This window comes from Bos javanicus, chromosome 2 (assembly GCF_032452875.1).
Source record: "Bos javanicus breed banteng chromosome 2, ARS-OSU_banteng_1.0, whole genome shotgun sequence".
Taxonomy (NCBI): Eukaryota; Metazoa; Chordata; class Mammalia; order Artiodactyla; family Bovidae; genus Bos; species Bos javanicus.
In genome coordinates, this window is record NC_083869.1 from 36,113,420 (window position 1) to 36,133,851 (window position 20,432).

Consider the following 20,432-nt stretch of genomic DNA (forward strand, 5'->3'; position numbering starts at 1 on the left):
TTTTTGAAGACTATCATAGATAGCAGTGCTTTGCATTGTAGTCTGGTCACTGTGAAAGGATATAGGGTAGTACCTATATTTAAACTCTCTTGCCCCTTTGTTTTCTTTTTTTTTAATTATCTTTAATTATTTATTTTTTTGTACCAGGTCTTAGTTGAGACATGCAGGATCTAGTTCCCTGGCCAGGGTTTGAACCTGGGCCTCTTGCTTTGGGAGCTCAGAGTCTTAGCCACCCGCCATCAAGGAAGTCCCCCCGCCTTTGTTTTCCATAGCAGTGCACTCAGTTTTAACATTCTGAATTGTTTTCCTTCTTTCCCCAACTTCTATTGTACATGAAGGAATTTGAACACATTTTTCATACAAACAATCATAAATTAATGCTTGGTTCCTGGTTCATTGTTTTTTGTTTTTTATTGCCTATTTCTTGCACACACATGCCCACTTGTACATTAGTGAGTACACTGTGTAACTATTATTATGGCATTAAAAGAGGTCTTAAAAATATATTTATAAACAGTCATCAAAATCTTAGATAAAAAGACCTGTTTTAAATATTACATTTAAAATGCTTAAATATCCCATCAAGCATGTTAAAGATACATATTCCAACACACCCTTCTGTGATGATCTAGAGCCACACAGAATCACCTGCAAAAGCAAAATGAATAGAGTGATTCAGGGAGCTTTCTTGCCTCAGTTAGTTCATAAAGGCTTTATGCATCGTAGTCCTTTCCCTTAACAATTCTGTAGCCTTGCCTTTGGCTTTGCATTTGACCACAGACATAGTGTTACTGTGGGCTTCCCTTGTAGCTCAGTTGGTAAAGAATCTGCCTGCAGTGTAGGAGACCCGAGTTCGATCCCTGTGTTGGGAAGATCCCCTGGAGAAGGAAATGGCAACCCACTCCAGTATCCTTGCCTGGAAAATCTCATGAATAGAGGAGCCTGGTGGGCTGCAGTCCATGGGGTTGCAAAGAGTCGGGCATGACTGAGCAACGCACACACAACACACGCACACACACACACACACACAGTGTTACTAGAAGAAACTGCTTTTTGTAGAGAAACTATTTTTCCTAAAGCTCACATTCCATTTCTTTGGTCCCAAGATCACCAGGTAAGTGCCTGATTTCTCCAAGCTAAGTATCAAACTATAATCCAAAGAGCCAAATGAGGGGTCTAGCCATTCCTCCTTTTTAGTTTAGCTTGAGTTTCGAATTCTTATTTCCTGTCCCCTAGTAAAGAACATTTTATACTTTAAAGTTTGCAGAGGTTTAATAAGTGTGTGTGTTCTCCGGACTTAAATATTAATAAAGGTTCCTCAATTATAACCTCTTGTTTTTTCTTTTTTTAGATATGGGAAGATTGTTTCCACAAAGGCAATTTTGGATAAGACAACAAACAAATGCAAAGGTATGTTTCCTTGTCTGATGATTTACTAAATCAGAGCTTCAAAAAAAAAGTGGAATTTTAAACCTGATCTTTGATTTCAAAACTACCTCCATTTATTAAACGCAAATCTTACATGTCAACCAGTTTCTGTCTTGCACGGTGTCAGCATATTGCTTACGTTGGTCCCTGGTTGAGTTTTGGCTGGAAACCCAACAGCAGCTAGCCGCTTGCCAGAATCCCAGATTTGACGCCAGTAGAGTTAACATGCAAAATACTGGCTGGCATTTATCCCCTGCTTTTAAAGGGGGAGTAGAGTTAGAAAATAGCTTTTCTTTCCTGAGCCTGAGGAGATTAGAGCTGCTTACCGAAGACCATTGGACTGTACTAAAGAACTGAAAAGATTACATATTGTGCAAATTGGCTCTATTAATTAGAATAGAGTAGTTTTAAGCAGTACTTAATTACGTGTTTCAATACTCCCAATTGTTCTCTGCTGAATGCCTGTTGACAATATTGGCAGCAGGGAGGGGAGAACCATTTTCACTGACCAAATTGTAATCGGGAGGGGAGGTCATACGCCCCTTTGAAATATGCTGCTGCATTAATTTGATGCACTGACCTTCAGTTTTCTGTGTAATTAGGATGAGCTCATCCAGCTCCATGAGCTGGAAGAGGAGGCGTCTACAGTAGGCAGCACTGATGCTCTGTGGCTCTGACTTTTAATGATCCAGCATCTTAACAATAGGCTTGTGATTTCTAGGAAAAGGGAAGAATGGAGTCAGCTGACTTTGAGTCTAACAACTGACCCCATGAATTGAAATAAGGTTGACAGGAATAGGCAGAGAAGGCAAATCTCCTCATTAATTAGACCCCAGTTTTCCAAGTAGGGGTGACAGTTGTGACTTAGCACAATCTGAACAAGGCAAAGAACGTCAATGAAGTCTATGGTACGGTGGGGCCTCGCCTTAGAAGCCAGCCGTTTCCTTTAATCTAGACTTGAAGTGATTCATTGTACTCCTGTCTCTTCTTCAAAGCTCCTGAATTTAAAGGAGCTATTGTGGCAAATATCTGAGCCCATGTTTAATCAGCATGGCACATTCAGGCAGTTTTGCCGTAGGACACTGAATAGAGCAGTGCTTTATGTAGAGCGATACTCAATTAATATTTTAAGTGAATTAAACTGGAGAGAGTCTAATTGTAGACTGAAATGTTTCCCCAGTTACCAGGTTAGTCTTGTTTCACATATTTTAAAATGATTTGGATGAGCAGGGACACAGGGAAAAACTTCTTGGTTTTATCACCAAGAGATGGACTCATGCAGGTATAAACGAGGAAGCTGATCTCAGCATTTGTTTCAAACCAAGAGAGAAATCATAGTAGACAATAGTTTTACAGCCTTACCTACCTTTCTTCCTCCTGACCCCACCCAATTCCCTCTCCCTCAAAAAAGAAGTCTTCACATAGGTCAGTGTGTTAAAAAGCAGAGCTGCCCTAGTTAAGTGAGAGAGAGGACCGAGCGGCCTCCCTGAGTGAATTCTGTATCACACCTCTGCCCTGGACACTACTGTTTCACACTCTTCTCCAACACGACCCTATTGCCAAGAAACCAAAAGTCCACAGATGCTTAGCGTGATCTAGAAATGCTGTTGGTGGGAAAAAAAAAATACTAAACCTAACATCTTATAATAATATAAACCCATGATATTTGACAAGAGTCCAAAGATTAGTGGGGAGATTTGTGGGGCTTCTAAATAAGTATAAATCAGAACTAGTTTTCGATACATGTCTCCTAGAGAATTTCTCCTAAATTGAGTCGTAGGAGAGCCTGGCTAGTATGTGGGGGCAGTGATAGAAACCTTATAAGGCTTTTGTGTGTCACACAGGCCTCTCAGAAAGGAAAAATGATAGATATCTGGGGTGTGGATGAGTGGGTGAGGATAGAGAGTAAGCAGGAATGGATTTATAAAATTCTGGAACGGGCAATGAAAGAGCTCCTGAAAAAAAGTAATTTTGGGACGAGTGAGAAAAAAAAAAACAGCATAGCTCACTATAAAGACTGGTAACATGTTAGTAGCCGTGTTATAAATAACTTGGGAAGGTGGGGTGGGTGGATGAATATAGGTAGTGCTTAAGAATATTAGTATAAATGAAAAAAAAAAGATTAGTATAAATGAAAAGTGCTTGTATTGTATACTAATTTTTAGAGATTGAAACGATCAAAGAATTTCATACCTGAAAATTAGAGATCTTAGAGGTCATAGTACATTTTTTGGTCACAAAACATATTTGGGGGCCTTTCTCCAGAAGACAAAATTAAGCTGAAGGAAACATTGCTCTGAATAACATGTTGCTGTAGTTATTAAATTTAAAAATTTATTATTCAGTTGCTCTCCTACATTTCAACTTTTGCCAGTTTTTAGCCAACAAAAGGTGTTTAAACGCTTTTCAGTTCTAGTGTACATGCCAGTTCAGGACCAGGAAAAACTTACAAAGGATTGATTGTGCTCAGTGTTTACAGAGTTGCATATAAGACCAGAAAACACAAACGCACACAAAATGGGTGAGGACAAATCAGACCAAAGGAAAAACAGGGGCAAGAGCAGGAAGCTTCCTATTACTACAGAAATGGCCCTGCGTTTCCTGGTTGCCAAACCAAAAATAACGTACCTACTCCCATGATTCAGTAATCTCAGTGTAGAAGAAAACCCAAGAAGCAGAAATGCCGTAACTATGCCTGGTCCTAAGACCTGGGAGAATCCTCCTGGGGTTCCAGTGAGAGGATGCTGTGTTATTTAGTGACTCCCACCTTCAAAAATATCTGTACACATGTTTAAATAATGAAACCCCAGAGAATCTGTGAGACCCATTTATATACTCTTATATTTACTTGAAAGTATTATAACAGGGAAAGTGAAAGAGCACACGGTTGCATGCATAAGCATGTTATATTTGTTTTAAGCAAATATTTATGAAACAGCTGTGTAGTGGCATTGGGCAAGGCCAGAAAAGAATGTAAACAGTTAGCTAAGATGCAGCCATTATGGATTTTTCCTAATAAGGAAATAACAGATAAAATAATACTAACACAGTACTTGAGTAGAAACTTCAGCTACATTAACATCAAACTTGGGATCTTCATCTTACTGTAATTTATTGATAACAATAAAATTAAAGAAGGACTCTTAAACATCCATCAGATATTACATCATTTCAATGTAGTTGGGTGTCCGTTTATGACCTGCTTAAGTTCTGCTTGGTAATAAAATATGTATGAGCGTGAGAGAGTGAGAATGTGTGTGCCCACATGCATCTTCATAATAGGTTGCATATTAGCGTTAATAACAGATTTCTAAAAAAATATGAAGTATATTTAACCTAATTTCTAACCTGGCTGTTGAGGAGCATTCTCTGTTTTTACCTGGGTCAGCCTCCTCTTTTCCTTCCAACCTGGGTATTTCTCTACTCACTGTCAAAATCAAATTAAGCCTTATTCCATCACAGTTCCAAGTAATAGAAAGAAGCTGCTATTTGTTTTAGCTTTGATACTCGTCTCTAAAATACCTATTTCTGTAATTCATAGTCTAGTTCACTAATTTTTTATCAGGCCAATATTTTTGTTGCTAACACTGCACACTCTTTGAACTACTTCTGAAGTTTCTGTTTTGTTGTGTTGATGTGTATATTTTGACCCTAGTTCCTTCCTGTCTAAATTACTGTAGCTTTATAATATCTATAAATAAATGATAGGCCTGGCCCCTCTTCTGTGTAACTTCCAGACAAGACTTTCCTTTTTCAAAATATTCTTACTCATTTAACATTAATTTGATAATAGGTTTGAGTCCCAAGTAGATCTCTGTTGATATTTTTGCCTGGAACCCTGATCATTTCACTGATGTGCTTTTAAATACAGTTGAACCTTTTCTTAGTAATTTAAGACTTATCATAGTGGCACATTAGTGATTGCCTGATTTAATACAGTGATGCTTATGGGATTGGTGAGGTTCATGGAACTGTTGCTCATGCGCTCTGTAACGCCTGCTCTTTGTATTGTTTTCCTCTTTTACTGGTTGCTGTTAGTTTTCACTAGGTACCATCCATATGACTTTGTAGCAGCCCTACCCTCAACCTGACCCCTCTTTCCTCTAATTTCCTGCTTTTGATTTGTTATAGCCAGGGAAAATAGCTGACCAGCTTGTTTAAAATGTTTGAAAAGCTATGGATAAATAAGCTTTGAACCAGGGCCTCTCTTAGGATGTTGTTTATTTGTTTGTTTTATTATGTTTTGTTTTTAGACTTAAGGCCAGGAACGTGAAAACAGCTCTTTTGGGTTTCTGGAGCCATTTCCCCCCTGCTCTTTATTTATTTGGAAGAGATTGTGAGCTGTATTTTAGATAAATAAGTAATATTTTTAAACAAGTTCTAATATGTAGATTATTTTATATTTGGAGTATCCAATGGTTGTACTGAATTTATTTCAAAAATGCAATTTATAGAATAAACAAATATTTGTAAGCTCTGTAGGATAGCTCCATCTTTCTTACCAAATTATTAAAAATGCTACTTTTTTCCTGAAGTTGATTCCCCCGGCCCATTTTTTTTTTTAATCTTGATTGATAACTTGGATGTCTTCCTCCCCAATCCCCTGCCTCACTCCAGCAAGTACAGACACTTGAGAAAAAGATCTGGAAAAGGAAATAAACTGGTTTCTCTTTTTTCCTTTTTTTTTAAACTTTGAAGGGAAACTTACCGAGCCCAGATAGGCGGGACGGACAGCCTGGGGAGGACATTGCAGTGCAGCTATAAAGCTTGGGACTGTCAGAACGTCAGGGCTTTGATTTTTGTTGCCTGCCTCAGAGACCAAATGGAGTCATCCTTTCCCTCTTTACATAATCATAAAATAACAGCTTAAATACTAATTGTGTTTTGCATTTCAGGTTATGGTTTTGTTGACTTTGACAGTCCTGCAGCAGCTCAGAAGGCTGTGTCTGCCCTGAAGGCAAGTGGGGTTCAAGCTCAAATGGCAAAGGTGAGTTGAGGTCTGGTGCTTATTCCTCCGGTCTCTGGCTTTGGTTCTGAATCTGGGCACATGGCTTTTCCTGTCACCATGCAAGTTCTCCTTCCATCCCAGCGAGTCACAGTTACCTGGGGACATTTGCCCCTTGCCTTCACATCCTCAGTAGCAGCTATTTTGCCAAAGACAATTCCTCATAATTTTATGTGTGAAAAAGAAGTTTACAACTGTATAAAATTTTACATAGCAGATTATGTAACCCCGTAAGTAAATGGAGAAATAGCATCAGATTTTCTCAGGTAATTGGGTACTTGTGGACTAAAGCTCTGTACTTTATTTTTTAAAATAATTTTAAATTTTCAATGTTTAAGGAATTAATACATTTTAGAAGTACTTCAGAATGTCATGTTCTGAAAGAATAATATACTTTATCACATATGTAGACTTGTACAGATATACTAGTCGTTGTAATGCAGTGTCAGCTACAAATAATATTTCCTCTGTATAAAAGAGACATTTTTAGACATTGATTATTAATGAAATTAATAATTCTACAGTTTCAGTGAACTCTTACCATAGAAGTGGTGTTTGTGCTCCAGGTTTTATTGCCTGAATGTAAACTTGGGTTTTATCATACCTAGTGTACTTACTCTTTTCAAAAGATCAATACTTTTATATTATCCAGTTTCTTGAAGTACAAAGTAATTTTGTGCTGTCCTCTTCTTCTTCTGAAGAGTAGCTTGTGATCTTTCCCTGAGGAGCATTCACATTTCCATAAGGGAAGGAGATTTATGAAAGTTAAAGAACCCTGGGTGAAATAAGTTACCTGCTAAGCCCTTAAAGCGGTTGAAGGACAAATATGCAGCTACCAGAATAGCGATTTCCCTTAACTAAAAGAATCAACATGAATAAAGATTTCAGGAGTTGATGAAAGGGGCTTCCCTGATGGCTCAGATGGTAAAAAATCTGCCGGCAATGTGGGAGACCCAGGTTCAATCCCTGGGTCAGGAGGATTCCCTGGAGAAGGGAATGTCTACTCACTCCAGTATTCTTGGCTGGGAAACCCCATGGACGGAGGAGCCTGGTGGGCTACAGTCCATGGGGTCACAAAGAGTCGGACACAGCTGAGTGACTAACACTTTGATCACCTTTCTAAAGTTATCCTTGACTTTTAATATTTTTAGATCTTTAGGGTAAGATAAAGTCCAGAGTAAGAAACTAAAATAAACTGTAAATACTAAGAACACATCTTCTCTAGAGTAAGGGCACCCTGATTTTTAAATTATTTGTCCATAATATAGAGCACCTTCTTGTGGTATTGTTGAAAGATGGTGATTATGAGGCTTTAGTATGTTTAACTGTAATATGCAATACTTGTGTTGTTTATGGTTTATAGAATGTTTAATATGTATCTGTAAACCGTGGGTAACCATATGTTTTCTAAGCAGGACTTTGAAGGCACAATCAGAAAAGAACTGTATTTTTCCCTCTATTCTGTCCATTTCCTCTACTCTGTGAAGCTCCTGTTTCTTCCTCTTGTGGATGAAATCTAGGGCAGATCCCATGACTTTTCTGGCAACTCTCATTATTTTGAAAAGTCCCTTCAGCTGCTTCTTTCATTTCATGCCTTTTTGGTTAATTTTTTTCTTTAGAATGCCCCTTGATTTTTTTCATGTACAAACTTCAGGGAATATAATTGTCTTTAAATACATTTTCAGCCATTCCTTTATGTATTTACACCAACCTCAATATAGTATTTTAAATAAGAGGTTTAAGGGGGAAGTCTCAAGTTATATTCCAAATATGGTTAATAAAATCTCAGAATTGTGTAAAGGTTTTGAAAACTCAGTCCTGAGAGTCAGCAAAAGGGATGTGCGTCTTGGATGTTGCTGGTGCTAAAAGAAATCACAGCTTACAAAGCAGTTGTCTGCTGAAAACCACACATTGATAGTTTGGTGATCAAGAGGTGATATTTTATAAGTTTACATCCCAATAACAATCTTTTACATGTTTCCAAACACACCCATACACACACACAGATTTGTAAGACATGTATTTAGTGACATTTTAGGAAATTGGAGGCTGTGATTAATGATAATGCATTAATGCTTTTTTTCTTGCTTGAAAAAATGTGAAATATTATTAATACATCCCAGTACAACCATCTATTATTATGTGTCTACAAACACACAGATGTGTAACACATGGTTAACATTTTGATACTGAATGTCTGATTTTTCAACAACACATTTAAACGCTAAGTGTGTGATGCCCGTCCAGTCCTGTTTATTTGGCAAAATTTTGTGTGCCGTATAATACTAAAACTTCTGCCTTCCCCCCAGCTCTGGTCTGCTCTAACTAGTAAGCTTGTCCTGGGATGGGAACATGGTTCGTTCTTTCCTATTTTCCAAATGTGTGTTTTTCCCACTCTTCCATAGCTAGCTGTGGTTTCTTACCCGTCCCAGGTTGGAACAGTGGTGAAGGATGGGAAAGCTTCTTGACCTGACAGTTATGTGATGTGGTGTTGATTTCTCTGGGCAGACAGAAAACTGATGCTTTCCCTGGTAGAATGCTCTACTCTCTCCCCTGTGGTTCCTTCACCCTAGAGAAGAAGTGTCCTCAGCTCCTGAGAATCTAAGGGTCAGCCTTCAATCCTTTTCTTCTTGGACTTCTTGTCCCTCAGGACAGCCTTCCTGGGTGGATCTAACACAACCCTGCGCCAGCTCCGTCTTGTGTGGCCCACATTGATCTGGCTGCCAGCTGTCTGTGGGAAACTAGTTACCTCCCAATCACACTTATAGGCCCCTTCAGTCAGCCTTTTGCCTTTTAGATTCCTCAGGCTTAAGCCAGACATTGATCCATTGTATCCACCAAGCTCCAGAGGACACAGACCAGGCCTCGTGAGGGGTCTCTTGAAGCCCTTCTTGCTTGGCTGGTGGTGGGCGGGGGAGGGAGGGTGCAGGAAGAAGCCCAGTTGGTGGGAGCATGGAACACGTCATAGAACACATCAGTGGTTCTCTCCACCTGCGTGTTCATTCCCAGCCTCCTCAGTCTCTCCCGAGCAGACAGGAGGTGGGTGGTCAGCTGAGCATCCAAAACCAGGCTTCAGCCAGTTCCTATGCAGACTCTGTTTAGGAGGTCTGGTTTCTCACTCAGGCATGTGGGTGTGCCTGACACCCATTTTTTGGGGTTGGTTTTTTTTTTTTTTTTTGGTGACTTCTGCTGAAACAAAGTTAGAAAGAGGCCTATTTTAACAATCTACTAGGGCTAATGCAGAGGCCTTATTTAGAGAGGCCTCATGAGCACGAACCTAGGCATCTTTTCAGTACCAGTGATCCTGAGTAGCATAGTGTATTAACTATATGCTGTTTGAAGGAGTTTTTACAATGCATTTAGTCAGAACCAGAGTGGGTATAGATTGGCACTGTATGTCTCGTGTCAACAGTGCGCTTTGAATGCCAGCTTTCCCGTGGACTGATAATGAGCACTGTTCAAAGACCTCCTTAGGCAGCTTGGGACTGTAAATTGGCTAGGAAAAATGATCCCTTCCTCCATCATCTGCGGGGAATGAACAGTGCAGAGGTTCAGAGACACTGGCAGTGTGCCAACATCCTGCACATCGTGAATTTCTTCAGGTCTATAGAATGACTGAGTTTCCTGGACCTGATTTCTTTTTTATTATATCATTAAAGTTACAAAAGGTATTTTAAATGGTAGAGGGTCCATTGTTCCATGCCGTAGAACCATGGATGTGAGTATGTGGAGTTAACTTGGCCCCTTTATGCCGTCTGGATACAGGATTATCTGACTTGTACATTTTTGTGGAGACAATTTGTAGAAGTTTAAGCCTGGCTCCTATGTTTGGGTGATAAGAAACCTGTCACTGTCCACTTCCTTTAATTAATCTGGATACTATAAAGTTTTTGAAAATTCACATTGCCACATATTAAAGGCTTGCCCTTTTGCATAATCAAAAAAATTCAGGGACATTCTAGTAGGTGAGGGGGGATATAATATTGTTTGACATTTTGGCTACTTGAGTTGAAAAAGGACTCCACAAATATTCAAAACTGAATTATAAAACTACAAATGGAGAGCCTTGGACAACAGTGATTGTTTTACTCGTGTTTTAATTTCAGTGCCTTGCTTGGTACTTGGCATATGGTAGATATTAAATGTTTGTTTTGTTGATGACCAAAGAAGCCAATTAAGCATGAGAAAAACTTCCCAGCTTGGGCAGATACGGAGCGATAAGAATGGACCATTTAAAAATTATATTTATTGAGCTCTGTCCATTGAGTACCCTGATGAAATTTACCAGATTTTCCAAAAGGCTCAAGGTCATTCCCACTTATGTTACACTGGGCATTTGTTTCAAATGTGTGCGTTTTTCAAAATAAAAGACTCAGAATCTATGAAAAGAAGAAAGAAACCCCAGACAACGAGCTAAAAAGATAAGAAACTCAAATCAACATTGGTTAATAGAGTGATTCCTGTGGGCCTTTCAGCAGTACCTCTTCCGACCTGCTGGGGGTCAGCACATCATTCCATGTTATTTGCCTAGTGGTATGCTTGCAATTTTTTTCAGTAAATAGGCAGTCAAAGGAGCAGGAATTTAATCGCCCTTCCACACAGAGGTCTACCATGCTTCAAGCAGTTTGCATTCACATGCCCGTAAGCAGCTATCTGCTGGTTGGTGAACCTATTCAGTACAAGAGAAAACAGATGTCTGGTCTTCCTGCCAAGTCCCTTTCTTGCATTTTAGGAACCATTCCACACGCACAGGGAGGTTTTTGTTAATTTCTTTCAGATGATGACTGAGTGCTTTACACCACGTGGGACCTCTGAGCCCTACTTTTCTACTCAAGTGAACATTAGTAGCCATTTATCCCTCTCATGGCCAATGTGGGATCTAGTTTTCTACTTGTTAGAGAAGCCATTGAACCCTTTCCACGCCTTGGGATATAAAGAGGCCTATTGGCCGCATTTTTATGTCTGACCACCCATAATTTACAGAGTAATTGTTTTTTCAGACATAGCATTGCATGTCATAAAACAGAATTACGGTTGTCCCTGATTTAAAGGCGCAATATTGCCCTTATTCAAGAACCACTCCCCTTACTACAAGTACTGTATGTTCTGTTTACTATGAATGTATCATGATTAGAACACAGGGACCCTTTTTTGGTGATTAGATATTTTTGTGGCCATTGCTGCCAGGTTGGAATTGCTTCTCATTTTTGTTTTTTTATTTTTTTAGTAAAACTGTATGCAGAAGAAGTTGACCGTTTGAAAAGAAAGATAAATAACATTAGCCCTGGAGGTCATTCCAATGAAAAGAGCTAATTGACTGACCTTTTGCTATTGAAAACAAATGCATTAAAATCATAGGAAATACCTACCTATATTTAGTCTACCTTATCTACCTATCTTAGAGTGGGTTGGGAGCTCAATTTCTGGATTCTGATTTGGCGCTTTTAATTATTTTTTTCCTCATTGGTAAACTTTCAAGTTGAATCAGCATTTTAAAGAATAATATTTTAATAATTTAATAATTATATTTAATAATATTAAATATTCATATTTAATATTTAATAATAATTGATATTTTAATCATAGCCAGTAAAACACAGATTTAGAAAGCACTTAGTTACCTTACATTGTTAGTTCTTTTGAAAATACTTCACAGATGACAAATTCTATGAACATTCTTAAACAGTCTTAAATGTTCATCATTTAGATTTTAATAATTGTAAACCAAAAGGAAAGCTCATGATGTTTATGATACATGTTTCTTACATAACATTTCTGATGCCCTATCTTTGTCCCAGGAGTGTTTTAATGCTCCTTCATTAGGGAGTTCCCAGCTTCTCTGAATCTGACTAAGCATGATTCAGAAACCTTTCTAATAAGATAGGTGTGATCACATCACTCCCTTGCGTCTGTGCCTCAGGAAGCTTCCCACTTTTTAGGGCATGGCTTTCTAGCTGTGGTTCCCCCTTCCTAGTCCTCCCCCCTCACCCACCAGAGTACCTGAAATTACAGAATAAATATGGCTTATCTCTCTGGAGTATCATTATGACTCCAAAGTATTAGGTCAGAAATATTGTTCTATATTGAAACAAATTCAGATAATTAGGGAGTAGATTGCAACATTCACATACCTTCCCCCCCACCCCACCCCCCCCCCGCCCCAGATAAAGCACAAGGCTTCAAGGAAACTGTGCAGCCTTAGCAAGGCTCCTTTCTCCATTGCCCACACACTGCACGAGACATAGTCATTCTCTTTGCTGCTGCACTCCTTAAGTGGAAAAGTTTAAGCAGGGATGACTGACAAAAAAGTCAAACTCCTTGGATAACTTTTTATAGTCTGGTTTTCAGCCTCGTGCCTTATGCGTGTTTCTCAGGTCTCAATGTCATGCTCCCTGAAAAGTGTTCCCTACTAAAGACAAGCTGCCCTGTGTGTTCTCCCATTGGGATTTGTACTCGTCTCCATTACAGCATTCATTTCGTGTGTTTCTATCTCCCCAGCTCCAACTGTAAACTGTTGGAACACGGGACTGGCATCATAATTATTGTGTAAGAGGGTCTGGAATGTACAGGATACACTGTAAATGTTATTGGACTGTGTTAGGTTACAGGGCCCCTCAGTACGCACCTTCAGAAAGAAAGGATCCCATCTGTGTTTGCCAGCTAAGGACCAGACTTCCACAGGAACAAATACAGTCTTATGCACTCCATGAAAGCTTCAGGGACTTAGGAGATTAGAGCTGACATGCGGTAGCTAATTGAGAAGCTGTGCAATTAAGTGGGCGAAATTGAGGAGGTAGTGAGTGAAGTGGAAATAAGGAATGGAGATTTTACCTCTTAGCCTACCTCAAAAGAATTGAAAAATTTGATACATAAGAACATATTGTTTTCCCTCTTATTTTGAAGCCTTTTATCTATTGTTACGCATTTATTAAATCACTTTGCAATTTTTATATATTAAAGATACACTTTATGTAATTGTCAGTGGGAGATTTTGCTCTGCGTAAGGTAATCAGTGGTACCACAATGACTTTGGCTCAGAGGTTAAAGCATCTGCCTCCAATGCAGGAGACCCGGGTTTGATCCCTGGGTCGGGAAGATCCCCTGGAGAAGGAAATGGCAACCCACTCCAGTATTCTTGCCTGGAGAATCCCATGGATGGAGGAGCCTGGTAGGCTAAAGTCCATGGGGTCGCAAAGAGTCAGATACAACTGAGCAACTTCACTTCACTTCACTTCACAATGACTTTAATTTCAGCCAGAAGCAAGACTAGTAGCCATTTTTATTTAGTCTGTCAAGGGTTAAGGAGATTAAGTTTTTGGCTTACTATTGAACATTTGAAAATTTTTGATATTTTTTTTATTGGACCCAACTGCACCTGACACACCTCCAAGAAGCTGGGAGCTTCTGCTCATTCCTTTGGGACTGGGGGTTGCAGGCTGCCTTCTGTCAGAACCAGGAGGTCACAGAGAGTACTTTTTGCCCATAGTTTCTCAGTCTGTGGTAACTTTAATTCTTGGAACTACCAGGGTGTTTTACCCTTTTCTGGGATACCAGATTACTGTTTTAAATCTTACAACTTAGGTATAGTGTGAAAGATCAGTACTCACTTTTACTTGCAGATTATCTAAAAGAAGTTTTATTTCATTTTTAATTAATGACAGAATAACATTTGATAGTAGAAACTTTGTACAAATCCAAACATTTGTATACTTCACATATATTTTTCAAGTACTGTACTTCACATATATTTTGAAAATCTAAAATATGATGAGTGCACTTTTCTGATGCATAAGACTAAAACATCAATTAATGACTTTGCTAATAGTGCTTGTTGGGCTTCCCAGGTGGCTCATTGGGTAAAGAACCTGCCTGCAGTGCAGGAACATGCCAGAGGTATGGGTTCAATTCCTGGGTTGGGAAGATCCCCTGGAGGAGGGCACAGCAACCCACCTTCATGTTGCCTGGAGAATCCCATGGACAGAGGAACCTGGCAGCTACAGTCCATAGGTCACAAAGAGTCAGACACATCTGAAGTGGCTGAGCACGGCACAGTAGTGCTTGTTAAAATCATAAACTTGCATAGTTCAATATGTAAAGATACAGTTGATTAATAATATCAAAGGAAAGCCTATTTTAAAGTTAAGACCATCCTAATCTCATAATTGCCATGGTGAATTTTTATTTGCTCAGAAAATACTCCAGTTGTCATGTAAGCTTATTTCCTCATGATTTAACACCAAACTCTTCGTAAATCAAGATACTTGCTGTGAGAACCCCATGAACTGTATAAAAAGGCAAAATTATACGTAGCAGTTACTGATTCTCAGAAAACTCAGTTCTTATCTTTGATTTCAGCTGATTTTACTTCTGCAATGGAAGGGTGAGTGGGAAATGGTCTAATTGTTGTTTCTTAGACTTTCATATGCATTTGTACTTCCTGAAGATCTTGTTAAAATGCAGTTTCTGATAACATCAGTCTGAGATGGGACCTGGGATCCTACATATCTAGTAAGCTTGCAGGTAATTCCATCACAGCTGGCTCCTGGATCACTCTTTGAATAGCAAAAATTTCCCAGAATGCCCTACCCCCTTCTACACTTGAGTTTAGCTTTATCCAGATTCTAAAATTTGCTCTGCCTCTAGTCTTTCATTTTGTATGGCTTTGTAGGTTTTTTATTTTTGTTAACTTAAGAGCCCTCTATTTTCCTTTGGTGATCACAGATCAAGGTAGTAAGGACTCCACCATAGAGCAAAAGAAGGGAATTTGGGCAAACCACCACTGAATTTTGGATGACTTGGTCCAGAATCCATCATGTGTCTCTGGATTAAATTATTAGCAGTAACCACCATCTGTGCAATAGTGTGCCCGAAATGGGCTCCTAAAAATAGTAGTGGAGTCAAGGTTAGTTATTTTGTAGAACACTGCAAACGGCTGAGACTTGTACTTCCATGAGGGCATCCTCTCCAACTTAGCAATGCCTGCCAGCACTTCCACTTCCAAACCTGCCAAGAATGGTTTGGTAGGCCCATGACTGACCTGCCCAGATTGTCCAAGCTTCAGACACTGTTGTTGAGTGTCCAGGGTGACTTGGGTGTTCTATAGCAAGTGGTCTCACTTGCTAGTACTTTGAAGGGACCTGAACTCAGAGAGTGGTTAAGTAAAAGTGTGTTCATGTAAATATCTCACCTTGTATTAGAAATTAACAGATAATTCTCTGTTCCATTTTAGCAACAGGAACAAGATCCTACCAACTTGTATATTTCTAATTTGCCACTGTCCATGGATGAGCAAGAACTTGAAAATATGCTGAAACCATTTGGACAAGTGATTTCTACAAGGATACTACGCGATTCCAGTGGGACGAGTCGTGGTGTTGGCTTTGCTAGGTGAGCATATTGCCCTATCTTCGTGTCAACAATAGCTCTGCTACATTTCCTGGAGAATAAAAATTGAGCAAGAAGAGAGAATTTAAGCCAGGGTTATAGGAGCCAGTTGTACCATGAACTTAAATTATGCACAAAAAATAATTTGCATCTCCCCCAGCTCTTTGGAAACTCACTGGAATTCTTGAACCTGAGGACCCTAAATATTTGGAGACTTAGGGTAAGGAAATATCACATGAGCAATAGTTTTGCAAGTGTGTTTCCTTAATATTTTGACTAATTCGATCAGGTTGCCTAAACTGCTTAAAAAAATAACCGCAGGCTCCTAAATTTCATAAATAAATCGGTATTTTTGTCTCATTAGGTAGAACTTTGATTCATCATCAATAAAATCAGTAAATTAGATTTTTAATGAAATATTTCACACATTGAGAAGAGTACAGCAGACACCTAAGCACCAGTTGTCACACACATTATAACACTTTACAGTTTTTGCTTCAAATTATCTTTTAAGAAGTAAAATGTTGCACATATCTAAAGCATCCTCCTTCCTTCATCTTACTTTTATCCCTTCCTCCCCAGAAAGGGTGCTTCCGTGCAGTGGTTAGTTTGCTTCCTTTGATTTTGACATAATTCAAATCTGAAAGCTCACATACAAAAACTGATTTTACAGCGCTTAGCACCCTATTAATTCTGTGCAGTAACCAATAATGTCTACATGTTTTAAAGTATTGACTTTGATTTGGGGGAGGAAATTGCTGACTTTATCCTGTTTGATGACAGTCACATCTACCACAGGCCTGTGAGATCAACAAAGCAAGCATTGTTCACACTTTGACATATAAAAAGAATTGAGTTAAAGAAAGGACATTGTGATGGGGTTGCCAAGCAATGAAGCAAGGTCTAGTACTTGGTTCTTCTGGCTTTCAACCCATTGCTCTTTCTGTTAGACCAGATGATTTTATAATAAAACTAAAATATTCTACAAGTGGAAAGTCACCAAGGCCAGAACCCATTGTGCACTTCATGGGTTAAAAGGATCAGGTGAAACAGTGAAAGGCCCAGCACCATCTGAAAATCGGCCCTCTGTGGGTGTTCTTCTGAAAGCAGATCAAGGACTTTCGTTTCTGTATCCAAAGATGGAACCCAGTTAAATTCTAATGCTTTTTAATTACCACCCATTAAAATCAAAATGCAACTATTCTGGGTAGTCCAGGAGTACAGTGCATTTTGAACAGATTATTCAGTGTTTCCTCCATTAAAGAAAAATAAATCAAAATTATTTAATTCCCCCGAAATGTTTCTGCAGATGTAGAATAAGTTGTCAGGCTCCATCCTTTAATTCTTCCTCTAAAGCCAAGAAGGCAAAGAAGGAACATAATTGACTTCACTAATTTTAAACTTGAAGCTAAAGTGAAAAACTTGTAAGACACATCCTCTGTTCAGCCCCAATTCATTTCATGACTTTTGAGTCTGTCGTTTTGTGAATAAGTAAAAGGAAAGACCATCTCTAAAATGAGCAGTGTCCTAGAAGCACTAAATACACTAGTAGTTTAAACTGGTATTTTTGTTTTTGATTCAGTATCATAACTAGTAAAGCTATTGTGTATTGATTATCATTTCAACAAGTAGAAAAAAATTAAACATTTTGTGTGCTTGATTAAAGGTATAATTTATTTCTTTTATGATTCTGAAGGTATCTGGTCATCAAGTTTTCATTTTACCATGGAAACACACAAACAACACTAAAAGAGAATAAACGCACTTTTTCTTATCACTCACATTTTGTTAGGTTTCATCTGTATCAAATAAACCTGTAAGATTGTATTCATGTGCACAGAACGAAATGAAAATTAAGATATCTTTGATTATTTATGTCTTATTTTTATGTATAAATAGGATGGAATCAACAGAAAAGTGTGAAGCTGTTATTGGTCATTTTAATGGAAAATTCATTAAGACACCACCCGGAGTTTCTGGTATGTTGTTTGTCTAAAATTATATTAGTAGTCTTTTCTGTTATTTATAATTTTAGGATGTGGTGACTCTTATATCCAGAACAAAACACTCCTCATTTAGCTCTTTAACATTTATTTCTTTGGATCTCCAAAAAGACTTCAAAATTCACTTCTCCCAGCTGTTTAAATGTGAATGGAAGCATAGAGTCACAGATGTAGAAAACGGACTCATGGTTACCGGGGAGGAAAGTGAGGGGTAGGGGGAGGGATGAACTGGGAGACTGAGACTGACAAATACATACCACTGTACCGTGTATGAAGTAGATGATTATGGGAACCTGGGCTTCCCTGGTGGCTCAGCAGTAAAGAATCTGCCTGCAGTGCAAGAGACCTGCGGGAGACAGTTTCGATCCCTGGGTCAGGAAGATCCCCTGGAGAAAGAAATGGCAACCCCATATTGGTGCCTGGGAAATCTCAAGGACAGAGGAGCCTGGTGGGCTACAGTTCATGGGGTGGCAAAAGAACAGGACAGACCTGAAAAACACCAACAAATAAGAAGCTCCAGTTTATCACAGGGAACTCCACTCAGTTCTCTTTGATGATCTGTATGGGAAAAGAATCTAAAAGAGTGGATATGTGTATATGTACAACTGATACACTTTGCTATACAGCAGAAACTAACACAACATAGTAAATCACTATACCCTAATGAATTTTTTTTAATTCAAAAAATAAAATGAATATGTATGTATAAAATGAAAATGTATATATGAATGGAAGCAGACATACTGGTAAGGAGCTGTGTGCCTTGCAGAGGATTGGAAACCTCTCCTCCCTGGATGCTAAAGGCATCCTCTAACACACCTTCTCATTCAGTAAATATTCTGTCAATCATATCCTTTGAGGACAATGGTACTTTCTACCCCAACTGCTGCCTTTGTTCTAGATGATTTCAACATGTGTGCGCCCTCCCTGCTTACAGTGCCTGGACTGACCTGCGATGGCCCCTCCATCCGCTCCTCTGTAGCCTCCTCCTGCCGTTGCTCTGACCTGTGTTGTCTTGACTGAGAACAGTGCACCTCAGGAGATTTCATTTCAACATCACACCTCCTCTGACTCCCACTAAACCTGCTCTGAAAGACAGTGAGCTCCAGCCTGACAAGACCCTCAGCATCACTGGGCCTCACTCAGCCTCTCACCCTTACCTAAACTGTAGTTCTTCACAGTTTTCACCAGATTGCACAGCCCTCTCCCTAAACTGCTGCTGCACCACAGTCCTAAGGAGATGGCTTCACTTCCATTCCCTTTAACTTGGCTGTTCCCTTCTCACCCCTCAAGATTCTGGTCAAGGCCTGCCTCCCCACTTCAACAGCCTTCTCTGCTCCCATTGGGTTGCCGTCTGCATTGCTCCCTGAGGACACCCACCTGTAGGGCAGCATTTAATTTAACAGGTTTACACATGTCAGTGCACTAAACTGAGCTCCTTGAAGGCAGAGCCTGTTTTCTCATCTTTCGGTTTTCACACCTATCTCAGTACTTGAACCTTACTAAGCACCAATAACTGTTTGTTATTTTGCATAAATTTAACTACACTAATTACCAAGACAACACTGTTTACAAGCTGGCGTGCAAGTGGCTAACCACAAACTGGAAGATGTTCCTATGTGTGCATGTGTAACTAGTGTTTAGTATTTATTCTCCTGTAGCTCTAAGGCTCCATCTTTAACTGGATGGCTGATGATTGTGGTTAGGGATCCACTTTAGTTTCGGTATCCGGGTGAGTCCCACTTCATAGAGAACTGATAAGTATGTGCGGCGATACCATGAACTAATCGCATCCTTCAACACCGAAACCTGATAGGATACAGTTTGCATGGCTGTGTGTGAGCTTGAACTGCCTACTGACATGAGTTTGAAGCATAAAATACAAGACTTGGTAGTACATTCTTTCAAGGAACTCAGCCTTGTGAAAAAGCTTCCTTTTTTGTTTTTCTTAGGCAGTTTTCTTTTGAGTTGAAATTAAAGAAAATAAGAAGGGATTGTTTTTACCCTCCAACTAAGTAAAGACAAGGGAAAGATTTCATACGTGGGGAGCCTTCTGTCAACCTTGCCCTGCAGGCCTTGCAAGGCCCCTGCACAAGCTGCCCCCATGCCCTGCTCCCTCCCCTTGCTGTCCTCTGCATAGCCAGGACCCCAGAGAATTACCTGAGTCCCTTCGAAGGGCTGCTCATCCACACACCTATGACCTCCTTAATTTGTCAGCCTGCTCTTGAATGCAACAGGGGAATTTCAAGAAGGAAAAACACCACAGCACCCTTTTATTTTGATGTTGTATCAGCTTAAGATAAGATCTTCCAGTTCCCTGAGTAAAATAGATCTCAGCATGTCACAAATTGAGGTTGGCCAGTTTCCTTTTTTCTCCAAAGGACTTCATGGTTGTGTCATTTAACTGTTTTCTTTGAAGTAGATTTGAAGATTGTTGGTCACACCCATTCTAGGAAAAAAACAAAAAAGACCTGATTTCCAAACCACATGTAAATGATTGTAAGATTCTCTGCACCTTTGCAGCTAATAATGAATAGTTTCTTCCAAGTAGTGCTGAGGGTCAGAGGGGATGTAAGAGCAAGATCAGTTCCTTCTCCAAGAGGAGCATCCCC

The 20,432-nt window shown here is 39.4% G+C and overlaps 1 protein-coding gene across 14 annotated transcripts in view; it reads left to right on the forward strand.

Moving 5' to 3' along the window:
- RBMS1 (RNA binding motif single stranded interacting protein 1) overlaps positions 1 to 20,432 on the forward strand; it is a 217,956-nt gene that overhangs the window by 175,069 nt on the left and 22,455 nt on the right. For all 14 annotated transcript variants that reach the window (XM_061437086.1, XM_061437005.1, XM_061437049.1 and 11 more), the window contains exons 3-6: positions 1,352 to 1,410; positions 6,324 to 6,415; positions 15,663 to 15,820; positions 17,717 to 17,796. In XM_061437086.1, the coding sequence (XP_061293070.1) occupies positions 1,352 to 1,410; positions 6,324 to 6,415; positions 15,663 to 15,820; positions 17,717 to 17,796 (389 nt within the window). The remainder of the gene's footprint in view (positions 1 to 1,351; positions 1,411 to 6,323; positions 6,416 to 15,662; positions 15,821 to 17,716; positions 17,797 to 20,432) is intronic.